At 45.3% G+C, this 12,308-nt stretch overlaps 1 protein-coding gene across 1 annotated transcript in view; it reads right to left on the reverse strand.

Moving 5' to 3' along the window:
* LOC146182196 (uncharacterized) overlaps positions 1-12,308 on the reverse strand; it is a 30,276-nt gene that overhangs the window by 8,180 nt on the left and 9,788 nt on the right. The window contains exons 5-11 of the mRNA XM_084577219.1: positions 9,962-10,268; positions 9,049-9,229; positions 7,222-7,500; positions 6,406-6,570; positions 5,960-6,106; positions 3,636-3,757; positions 1,684-2,232 (exon numbers count right to left, since the gene is read on the reverse strand). Of these exons, the coding sequence (XP_084433345.1) occupies positions 1,684-2,232; positions 3,636-3,757; positions 5,960-6,106; positions 6,406-6,570; positions 7,222-7,500; positions 9,049-9,229; positions 9,962-10,268 (1,750 nt within the window). The remainder of the gene's footprint in view (positions 1-1,683; positions 2,233-3,635; positions 3,758-5,959; positions 6,107-6,405; positions 6,571-7,221; positions 7,501-9,048; positions 9,230-9,961; positions 10,269-12,308) is intronic.

Here is a 12,308-nt window from a genome sequence, read left to right on the forward strand (position 1 = left end):
CAGCACTTTAGAACTTGGGACTGCAGTGGTCTTGATGTCAGCCACTGTGTGCAAGGTCTCGTGAATTTTGTCCAGTACAACGTTCTGCTGGACCCAGTGAAGGCCTTCAGTTTCTCCAAGCAGCTCATTGGTTAACCCTATCTTGGAGCTAATAGGCCTAGTAGGGCTAAAGCTGTGGCTTTGGCTGGCTATGAGCTTATTTAAATTGGCCAATTCAGTTTATTTAAAGCTAAATGACAGCCACTTTCCATCACGCGGTAATGAAGCGTGGTTCTCAACGTAAAGATATGCAACAAAATGTGGATTGTGCTTGCTGAAGTGCTCAGTATGACCCGAGAGACACAGGATGACGCAGCAGAAAATGTTCGTACAACTGACACAAGAAATACATTGAATTGCATTAAAATGAAGGGCGTTTAGATAGCCATCAATGGAGCTTCGGTGGGGGACTTTCTTTTCGTACAATTAAATACTTCGTTTCAATGACGTTCGCTCAAGTGGTACGCTCTACTGTAGTGAGCAGCATCTCGCTCCATTTAAAGACACCAACGATTACTCTGGTTTAATTGTAACGTTTATTATCCTGAAAAGCCACTTGGGGTGTAAAGGGTGCCACAGTTGAGAAATTAGGATAATATCGGCTATTTTGGGTTCTTTACTGGGCACTGAGCCACATAATACACAGGTGCCTTGTATTCCCTTTCTACAGAAACAGCGCCACTCTAATTCAGGATCGAACCAAGGTCCCCTGGCACAATATTTTAGTGCCCAAATCACTTGGCTAGCACAGCTCAGGCTGACAACTATAAATTAATGCATACTTGCCAACCTAGTGAGACAAAAATCCAGATTTTTTATTAATGCCAACACGGGGAAAATAATATCGCAGCAGCAGCGCATCAAAATCGAACACACAAAGCGTACTTGACGTTCACCCCATCAGGCGTTTTTGCTGCCAGCAGCTGCCTAAGGATGCTCAGTCGCTCCTTGCTGCTGAGCATAGTGCATAATTTGATATACTGAATATTCCATTAACTGGAGTTCAATTAAGGCGAACACTGCTCTACTTCTGCATGGCATTTTCAAGGAGATATTCAGGCAGTTCGACATATGTGAATGATTCAGTATATCCAGGATCAACTGTATAGGTAGCTCTTCTTTTAAGACTATATGAAATCCCGTGCCATCTACTCTGTGCACCTGTCACAGCATATGGAAGTGACCAGATGAATCCACCTGTCCTGTAAAGCCTGAATATGTGCAGAGAAGAACCGAGCGGTAATGCAAACAGCACTTCTAGACGCATACACGATGCATAATGCCAGCGGCAGCAGTGGTGCAGTTCATCTACTTGAGAAACCTGTCTGTTATCCGCAGTGTTCCTTGTACCTTGATTACAGCTCCATAAACACAAACAACCTTGTAATGTGTGTTTGCCAGCCTGTGCACACTCCTGTGTGGCATTACACTCCCATACCACCACACAGACTAACTGACTGACTCACAAGACACATAGCTCTTACAAGTGATATGTGGTGCACCTCGCTTTTTTCCTATTTGCGCATTTAGTGTGGTAGTTTCCCACATTGCCACTGCTTCGTTGAACACTACACTGACCTCTCTACTCAAGACAGTTCAAAAACTACCCCAAAATCTGAACTTCTGTATATGCGGAGCTCTCACCTGGCTCTCCACAACCACCGCCACATCCGTGTGATCATGTTTCTCTGAAATGCGGTTGTCCATTGTCATCACTGCACCAGAGAGTGCTTCCACTTCTGATGCTATTCCGTACGTCGCCAGCAGAGACCGGACCCGCAGCCGATACCTCTTTAGTGCCTGCAGTGCTGAATCCATGTACTCCTCATGGCCTTCGATGAAGAGTCGTTGGTCGGGCTGCACGTCACCCACAGGGCTCACACTGTCGAGCACCATTCCGTCGAGCTGCCGGTACAACTGGCCCAAAACCCGCCGCGAGAGATATGTATGCTTCTCGCTGTGCTTCTGCATGAAATCCGGATACGCGACTGGCTTTTCACTTGCAGACAGCTTCTCGGGATGGCCACGTTTGGCAAAATCGACAGCACGTGCCACCTTATGCGCCAGCCTGATGCACATGTTTGACCTGATTCCCTCGCGAAGCCAGTCAGCCCATGCCAGGTGCGCGTTTGAGATGAGCCCAATGACGTCATGCTCGATGTACTTGCACACAAAGTCAACCATGTCACGAACCTGCACAAAGGTGAAAAGCAAACGTTTAGGATAACTTTCTGGCTTTTCCTTCTATACTGAAGGGGGAAGAAGTGACCATCACAGCCATATTACAAATTAACACATTAAAGCATCCACTACAAATTAACATAGTTCTACTTTAATCTAAACCCACTTCAGTGCGCAATTAGATTTACATCAATGTTGTTTTGTTTGTTTGTTTTTTTTGTTTTTTTAGTACCAACATATGCTTCATTTCATTGCAAAGTGTTCCTTGGTGCCAATACAGTTAAACCTCGATATAATAAAGTAGTAAAAATCGGCAGTTTACTTCGTTATAATAAAATTTTGCTGTATAGAAGTTCCGTGCCTAGCATGCGGAAACGTTACCAGGACACTTGCCAATTGTAAGGACTTCGTTTTTATTTCCTCTGAAAGTAATCTGTGACCTTCTTTTGCGTCTGCTTAGCTATCAGAGATGGCCTTGCGCTCCGTCCATAGGCCCACAGGGATTGCATCGCTTCTTGCTGTATTGTTAAACTCTCGTAGCGCCGCAGCACGTCTACTGGGTCAAGCACTTCACGTTTACTTGGGGCTTCATCGTCTTCGGCATCAGTGTCACTGCCTGGGTCCTCTTGCGAAGGACCCAAGCAGTGACGCTGACCCAGGCAGTGACAAAGCGAAGGAGAGTCGTAAAAGAGAATCGACAAATATAGCAGAAAGCAGCGTACAAACAGCTGCTGCGGCAAAGCACGTGGAATACCAAAGCGAAGGAGAATCGGAATCAGCAAACCAAGCGGCAAGCAGCGCACAAACAAGGCCTGCGGAAGCGGCAGCCGCACGAGAAAGGGATAATTACAGACGGGTGTGCACGCTGATGCATCAGCCTTCGCAGGCACGGGGAAGAGTGGAAGAGTTTCTTTGGATCACAGCAGAAGAGTGAGCAGAGCAGGAAAGGAGGGGGGGGGGGAATGAAGCCGCCGCTCTACTCCATTTGTGACGAACCAAAAAGACAGAGGGAGAGAAAAAAAAGCAGGAAGCAGGGGCGTGAATACTCTAGCGGCTTATCGCTTATCTTTTGCTTATAGGGAGCGAATACCGCGCGCCCTGGGAGGCCTGTCCGCGTGAGTTACCCAAGTCTCTCACGCTGGCAACGCTTTCCCTTCGGCCGTCGTCTCCTCTGCGAAACTTTTGTCCTTTCGGGTAAAATTTATTTGCCTGAAGATTTCATTGTAATGAAATTGCAGAAACATTTACTTCGTTATATTGAGGTAAAACATACATGGTTTCCGATGGGCACTATGTGATGTATTCCTTTTAACTTCGTTATATCGAGGATTTCGTTATACTGAAGTTCGTTAAACCGAGGTTTAACTGTACTGTCCATCAATATAATCTTTCCACTATAAGACACCAGAACTCACTTTAACAGGAGCCTCGCTCTCTATGGCCTCGTCATCGTAAAAGTCCATCGGCTCATCATTCCTCTTGAAAACAAGTGGTGGGTACCAGATGACAGAGTATTCATCGCCATCAAGGTCAGATCCTGTCACAAAAGGGAAAACAGGAAAATGTGGCCAGTTTTGCAGAAAGAACAAACGAAACTAGGTCCATATAGTTCGATATTTGCGCATTATAAGGGAAAATTGGAAGAGTTGGTAGGTATGGCAGAGACAAGCGAAAATGAGGTGGCCTCACGCGTGTTTGTCATTCTTGAAATTTATACACGTGACTGGTAGAAGCAAAAGGACAGGATTTCCATTACAACCCTTCCGAGTCATTTTGGTAACGGGCTGATGGGTTGGTTTCCAGAAACAAAAATTGAAAGGACACTTAATCAGGGTATGATTCGGCAGCGTCAATGCCTCCTATCAGAGGATCCCATGGTGGATCCTTGTGTGCATACATGCATTTTGCTACCTGCTTAATGACTAATCACTTACTTGCTGAATCTATTATCTTACACATACACATTTAGCTGGCATATTATGTGAAATGCCATCCGATAGGCATGAGGCCCCACTTCAGCCAAGCCATACGAATGTGCACTTCTTGCAAACTATGCCATGTCATGTGATCTCATGACTTCACGCAACCTGATGGCCAATCAATGTGCAGCCATATCACCAAGCATGCATGTAATTTTTCACTGCCAACACCGGATTTTCTGGAGAATGGGTCTTTAACGCTGTCACGTTAATGGAAGACAAACTTTACATGTGCGGAGCAGCGGGGGGAGTAGTCAAAGTTTTCCTTTGATAAAGTTCACGCCTCAGCAGCCTACTTAAAAATCTATTATGAAGTTTACAGAGCATTTGGTATACTGTTTACTGTACAGGATGAACCTGAATGAAACCACGAAAAGTTGTCATATATGCGGACTGGCCTTGTATCAGCAGCCTAGCTTGCTGGGCAAGAACAAGGCAGCTGGAAAATAAGTTAAAAGCTGTAAAATACCAAGTAGTATACATATTAGGAAAAAAAAAAAAGAAAACGAGAAGCATCTCACAGAATTTGAGCCAGTGTCTTAAAGAGCCCCGTCCAAGCCTGCTGAATCATTATGGCATGCTGAGTGCAGAAATTGTCTGTGCATTGTACTTGCTTGTGTTATGCAACTCCATTTTTTCAGAGTGATATCTTTCTTGGTGTTGAAACTATGGTCATAGCTAAATGATTGGCCAGAGAGAGTACTGAACCTTTTGCTGGCTGTTATGCGATATCACTGATATCTTAAATTTTGAACAATACGAATCTACCGAGGTATTTCAGAAAATCGCAATTTCTCAATGCTTGCTGTTCTGTCCTTGTCTCAGAAAATATGTAACTGCTGCTACATACAGAGCTATCTGGGATCTCAATGTGTAGTATGACATGAAATTTAGCTTCATATGCATTCTGCACAGCGACGTTTATAATATAATCCGAGTAACTTATCGATCGAAACACTCAAGGAAATGATGACTGAAGGACAGCTCTGCTTGTTTGTACTAAGACCTAAAACATCAAAAGTAATGAAAGGAATTGTGAAAAATAGACCTTGCGCTCTTTTTCTGACTCAATGCATGGTTCACCACTTGTTAAAAACACTCGTAAGTAGCAGTCTCTACTCATGTCATAACGGTGGCTCGGCGGTATCAGCTGCCACACCGGTAGCTTCACACTGCCGGCACTGCCACCTTATTGGCACTCAAACATTCTTCATATCCTGCTAGGCAAACCACTTCAGCCATGAAAAACGTTGTATATCATGTGGGGCCGAAGTCGAATTGTGAGCAGGCGTTCGCTGCAAGAAATTAGATGTCGAGCTTGGGAACAGAATCTATGCCTAGTACAAACGAAGTGATTGCTCTTGCCAACAGCAAAGAGCGCACCACTCGGACAAGCAATCGCGGGGTCCGAATTCACATCATAACATTTTTCTCCTATGGCGCCATAGGAGGATGCGGAGTTTATAGAGGCAGGAGAAAACCTCTTCAAATTACAGCTGAGATCTCTTGGCAATAAATGGACCTATTGCTGCTGCACAAGCAAAAGAAGGCATGAAATGCCATACAATCAGATTCTGCTAGCATAAAAATTTTGACAGAGTTGTCCCTGGTGTTCTTTTAATTTTGAATTGCAGAATTGTAAATTTTCTGCTGGTATTTCGACATGGCTGAACATTGCCATGTCAATATACCAATTCTTAGGGTTAGCGCACTCGATGCGTCAGCATTGAAGCAACTTCTGAAGCAGAAAAGATGCTAACCGGCCATCTCGTTGGGGTGGGGACGCTTTCCGATAGAGGGAAACACAACGCAGTCGCGAATGTGGCGCAGCTCGGGAACGTCCACCGCTTCAAGTCTGCGGATGTCACCCAGATGGACACAGGGGTTCTTGGTCACAATCACATCACCTGCAAACCGACAAGTAATATACTGGGAGCGCAAAGGAAAAAGTAAATGCAAAAGTGAGCAAAACTTGCAAATGCATGCAGATTCTCTCACAATTTTCAATAAACACACATAAAAAACAAAACATCTTAAAAATTTCGCTACAATCCTTCGTTGTGAGATGGATGAGGACCTGAGGGTTAGAAACTGAAATAGCAGCAATCAGATGCATTGAAATTATCTCCAAATCAATTAGCATCTCAAGCACAGATGAACCAATGGTAAAGAAGTCAAAGGATGGATTCCACGTCGTAAAGCGTACCTTTGAGGATTTCATAATCATCGTCGGGTGAGAAGCTTGCCAGGTCCCGGGCATACTGGATAAACACCTGGCCGTACCTCAGCGTGCCCGTCTCATCCATGACACCAAACATGGTGCGGCCAAACTCGGGTGGCACAGCAATACTTGCCTTCTCCCGGAGCTGCTCTGCAGAACAAGGTGTGGAGAGCGCGAGTAAGTGCCCCGATCATGCGAGCTCAAAAGGAAAAATCTGAGTTGTTTTAAATTAAGGGTTCTTAACATCCTTAGAGAACATGAAAACCTTTAGAAAGGTGCCAAGGAAGGCTGCATATTTCGACCATGCACCCTGTAGTCTAATATTTTAGGGGAATTCCCTGGGTGGAGTAGATAGGTAATAAGAGAGTGTTCATTAGCATCCACCAAAGCGCAGTCATACAGCTACAAGAAAAACTTTGCAGCTTTCTCAGAAGCTTCGTGATTAAAAAAAAAGTTCCTCCTAATCCAAGTTCAAACTCAGGACCACTACCTGTCCAAGGTAATTGCACTACTAAATGTACTAACCGGGACGGCCAGCAGATCGGAGGGCGGAAGCAAATTGATTAATAAACTCAAAGTGGGAATAGTGTTGGTCCAATGTTTTTGGGCAATCTGCCAGGAAGAGTTGGTTTTCAATAAGGGAGTAATTACTGATCAGCAACCACCCAAATGCAGCTATACAGCTATATCGTAGCCGTATGGCTGCACTTGGGTTCATGCTGTAATGGTTCGTCGCTCAAACACAGTCCACACTAACGGCCACTAACGGCAGTTGCATGTAAAAGTGCAGCTTTCACCTACGGAGGCAGCGCTGGTGCAAGGTCCACAGGAGGGAGCGGAAGAACGGCTCGGCATGCAGTTCCAGCCCAGCTTTTGCCAGCTCCTTGTAAGGCATCCGCAGTGTGCACTCCTCGTGCAGAAGGCGCGCGGCTGCGCCATCCTCAAACAGGCTATCCATGTAGGGTGCCAGGCAGTCCTGCTGAAGCTGGAGGAACACCGAGTCTTCGATGCAGCGCGCGTGGCCGTGTGTCTTTTTCTGGCTCAGGATGGTGATCATTGGGCGGTTGAGCTTGACAATGCCTGCAAGATAGGAAAAGTGTCGAGCGGAGAAGAGACACCAAGACTGGACTATACGGCACCACATTTAAGAGCCAAGAGACATTTCAGCCCCTGCAGGGAATAAACGTTGACTTTAGTTGGCTTCACTGCATGACTGTGGCAAGGCGTGGATAATGAGTACAAGAAAGCAAAGGACACCTTCCAGAAGCCATGTTCACCTTATCACGCTGTTTCAAAGAAGCTAATGCAGCCAGCGAGAACCCCAAGCCACGCAGCAGAGCCATCTCATGACTTGAAAGGATATCAAATAGCACCGTTAGGGCATGGCGTGCAATTCGACACGTTGAATGGTCAGCGAAATTGCAGTTTGGTATACAGCACACCTTTGCTATACACTTTAACACAGAACTTTCAAAGGGACAGACAACCTGTGTGTTCAGTAGTATAGCCAATACAGTTGACCCCCTCTAAAATGAACTTGAAGAGACTAGAAAATTTGTTGTTGCAGAAGTGTCCCTAAAAAGAATCAGAATCACACATGCTGTATACATCCAGATATATGGTACATGAAACCAATCAATAAAACCACCTTCCAGAAAGAGAATAATTGCATATAAAAGCATTTATTGTGCTTTGATAAGGTGAGCTGAAGACATGAGCATGAACCCAGTTTGTGCTATCCTAGGCAAAATCGGCATTGGTCGTCCTCCCTTTTATTCACTCCTGCATCTTTCTCACTGTATCCTACAATGGCGTCAACCTTTTTTCAGATTTCTGCTCTCTACGTAGCTCGGAATGCTTGGAGAGTGCCCAACAGAGTAGCCGGTGTTTCTTTTATCTCTCTCCTCCTTCAGCATAGCTGTTAGCCACTCAATGAACAGGCATACCATGTACCCTCTGCCAAAAGTAACCAGGCTGCATGTGTCGCTTGTCGCTTGTATTCTAAAGGCAATATTAACTCCTAGAAGATCAAAACTTGTTAAGAAGTGAGGACAGAAGCTCGCCTTTATATTGCACATATTGACAGCTTCAGAAATGTTACGAATTTCCTGCTACCCTAATGAGAAGCTGAACACGCAGCCTGGTTACTTTTGGCAAAGACTGTACCTTTCCATATATAGCAGGCAATGTGTGTAGCACCAGTGTTTACCCCGCTCTGCCACACAACAATGCATGTTGCAACACCACCTCAGTTGAAAATATGGCCCCGGGGTTTTCCCACACGATGTCAATCAGCGGCTGCAATTTGCGCATACACACCTTTTAGCCTGTGTAAGGCAGTACGTGGCACAAGCATGACGCCGCGATCTGACTTTTTTCGCACCAGCAAGAAAGCTTCCCCAGAAGAAAGCATGCTACCAAAAGACAGCTTCGCCGCAGTTCTCCGCGATATTGCATGAAAGCCATCTTGTGGGGATGCGCTTTCTTGTGCAGAGGGAAGTTAAACTATTGCTTCACCCCCCTTTTGACAGTGTTAAGCGTATGTCCTGTGAGTGCTGCTATGCAGAGTGGCCAACGCTCGCGGCCACTGCAAAAACTGCTTCGTGCAAACCAATACAACTGACTCACGTGGCCTGCTGGTCTTGAGGATGAAGAGGTCCTCACTATTACTCGGGTGCTTGTACATGCTTTCACGGAAGATGATGCAGTCGCCCTTCAGCGTAGGGTCCTCCACCAGCATTCCCTTGCAACCCCCGTACCGGATCTGGATAGCACTTGGCTTACCCTCTCGTGGAAGTGCTTCATGCGCCTGCATTCATATCAGTCAACCCAAAAGCCCCGCCAGTGTGTTAAGCAAGATGTGTGCTTAAATAGGTGATAACGGTCAGAGGTAGAAAATATCAGCAGTAAAGGAGAGATTGCTTTAAAATTTGATCCGCTCATCCGGATGTGGGTGCCAGTTTTTGCATGATGCACCATTTAGTTTTTTGTATATGCATCCACAATGTACCTTCATAGCGGCCAGGTACTGTACTATGCAAATTTTGGATTTAACTGTGTAATAACACTTCTTTAACAATACCATTCAAATTACCTTCAACTGAATTTTCTTTCATTCTTGAGGTACCGATATAAAAGCTACATGCTTGAATTGACCATGAGTGCCACTCACTAGAGACTGGTTTCTGCAACTAATGCCTCTAAAACTAACGAATGAGCATACACAAACTTGCAGTAGTGCCGCATTTGCTAAGTCGACCGAGGGCGCTGAAAACAGTGTCAGGGGGGTATGTTCAGTGCTGATCGAGTCTATTAAGATCACTCTAAACAAAGGTACAGCACTGACACACCACCAACTTCAGTGCTACTTGGCAACTTGTCAATCAGGGTTGAGCGAAAACAAGCAGAAATGGTGCAAATCAACCACTGCACTCAAGAATGGTAAAAGAGTCCACGTGACAAAAGCTTGATTCGGTCCTAGCAGCACCCTCCAACAGTGTCTCACTCATCCTGCACAAGCAAAAAATATGTTCAAGCTCACCTTGGCAAGCAATGATCGGGAGATGCGGCCAACTCCATCCGAGAAGATGTAGTGCAGCTTCTTGCGCGAACCATCGAGTGTGATGTCTGGTACTACACTGGTACATTCACGTGGAACATGGATTTTTCCTATCGACTGGGAAAATGCGAGTCCCAGCCGTGCCATGTATTTGGACGGCAAGCGCAGGTTTGAAAGGTCGCCCAATGCCTGCCGCACATCGTCAGCAGTGCGACCTTTGGAATCCTCAGAGTAGAACCATGCACCGTGGCTGCGTAACTGACTCGTTGACGTTGCCAAGAACATGTACCTGCACAAAGTTGTAGCAGCTGTGGTAATCTGCGCAGAGATGCAGTCACCAGCGAGAGTAGTACAGGCAAGGGTTCAGTCAATTCATGTTGACTAAGATGTACCTGCACTCAAGCTGGGTCACTGCAACGTGCACATGAAGAAGGTCACGTGGACTAGGTCTCGCCGAGTCGATGAGACTAAGACCCTGCCTGCTTCACACACACTTACGCCAAGTGGCCTCACACAAATGTGGACTTTTAAAAGTAACTTGACTCACCGAGGCTCAGAATGACATGGGTTTCAAATCAAATCGACTTAGGTTCTATCAGTTTCATTGAAACACAGAACCCAGATGTGAGTTATTGAGCAGACCAACATACCTAAGAGGCCCCAAAGCAAACCCATTGAAGTATGCACCCAAAGCGCACCTGAAAAACGCTCCTTGCATGAAACACATGAGATCATGGTGCTTTTATGTTGCTACTGGCTCTTCCTAGCAGGTAACACAATCAGCCATTATCAAAATCACACTTTATTTGGAATTGAATAAAGTGGCCCCAGTCAAATTACAAACGCAGTTCACTGCCACCAAGGCCTTCACAGAACACATGATCCGAAATTCAAAAAGAATTTTAATTTTAAGGCTTCAACAAACCAATAATCAACGAGAGAAAAAAACCCCGGTTTCCCAAGAATAGACCATACCCTGACTTACAGGATGCACGCAAGACTTCAATTGAATAGGTATATCACACTGACAAGGCCGCTACACTTTGACTTCATCACAAACAGTTTTCTGAGAAGCATACCGAAGTTGTCTTGTGTTTGCTTCTATGATTTTGTCTCTCTCAATGCTGAAACAATTTTTCTGTTACGTCAAGAATGCTCATAACCAGACATTTGCTGGCCATTATTTTCCAGTTCACATGAAACTTCCAGCAGTGCTGCTGCTACATGCACATGACCTGGTGAGTGATGTTCTTAGCGTGCTTGTAGCTTTTCAAGTGGTGTATCTGGGTTGGTTAGCCAATTATAGTAACATCAATCTTTGCAAACAATATGCACTTTCCTAACTGCGGATAGTTCAAGTCAGGTAGGCTGGAGCTTGCACATTTCATAAAACAACATGCACCAGCATAGCGTGAAGATTCTTTGCAATAAACTGCACCACTGGCTCAGAAAGAATCGTTTTGCAAAAATTGCCGCTTGATGCACCAGCTGCTGCCACGCGACAGCAAAAGAAAATGAGAAGAAAGGCTCGCACATAGTCAACGACGGGATCTGTCGAATTAACCTGACAGAGAATGTGTATTCAAGAAATCCACACCTCTGCAGACTTGATTTTGAGCTTTTCACTGTGCATAGATATACCTCCGCGATCTAGGTTAGGTGTGCCTAATTTTCCAAGAAACTGAAGGACCTAAATTTAGGGATATTAAAGGGCCATTGTAATATACACAAGCGACCTATAAAACAGCACAATTATGAGTAGAAGAACTGTGAATCCAGTAACAAGTCGCAGTAGGCTGCTGCACACCTCACTGCCGCTGGGCCTGCCAGTGGTTGCTCTCAGGCAGACACTGAATGGCAACCACGATCGGAAGTGCTTGGTTTGCCAAAGTGGCTAGACTGATCACTACCTTTCCTCGCATTTTTCTCTAGTGTTCAGACATGAAAACCAAACCAAATAAAAAAATAACCTTGCGCAGTTCATGCAAACTACATCACACTTACATACAGCAATGGCAAAGCCATTCATTAAGTGTTAGAGAACAGGAAGCATTTCAGGAACCAGTCACTAAACAAAAACCACTAGATAAGCAAGGTCAGCCTAGCGAAAATAACCAATCGGAGTTGTCTATCAACCGTCCTCCAGGCATGCTAACTTTACCAACATTTTATCCATGCCACTGTGGTTCGACAGCTATGGCACTTTGCTGTTAAGCTCAGGGTTGCAAAATCAAACCCGGGCCATGGCAGCGACATTACGAAGGCAGCAAAATGCAAAACACATACACATGATGCACAAGGTCAGCGCGAATTCGAGAACCTTAAGGGG

This window comes from Amblyomma maculatum, chromosome 8 (assembly GCF_055883805.1).
Source record: "Amblyomma maculatum isolate TAMU_Amacu chromosome 8, ASM5588380v1, whole genome shotgun sequence".
NCBI classification, from domain to species: Eukaryota; Metazoa; Arthropoda; class Arachnida; order Ixodida; family Ixodidae; genus Amblyomma; species Amblyomma maculatum.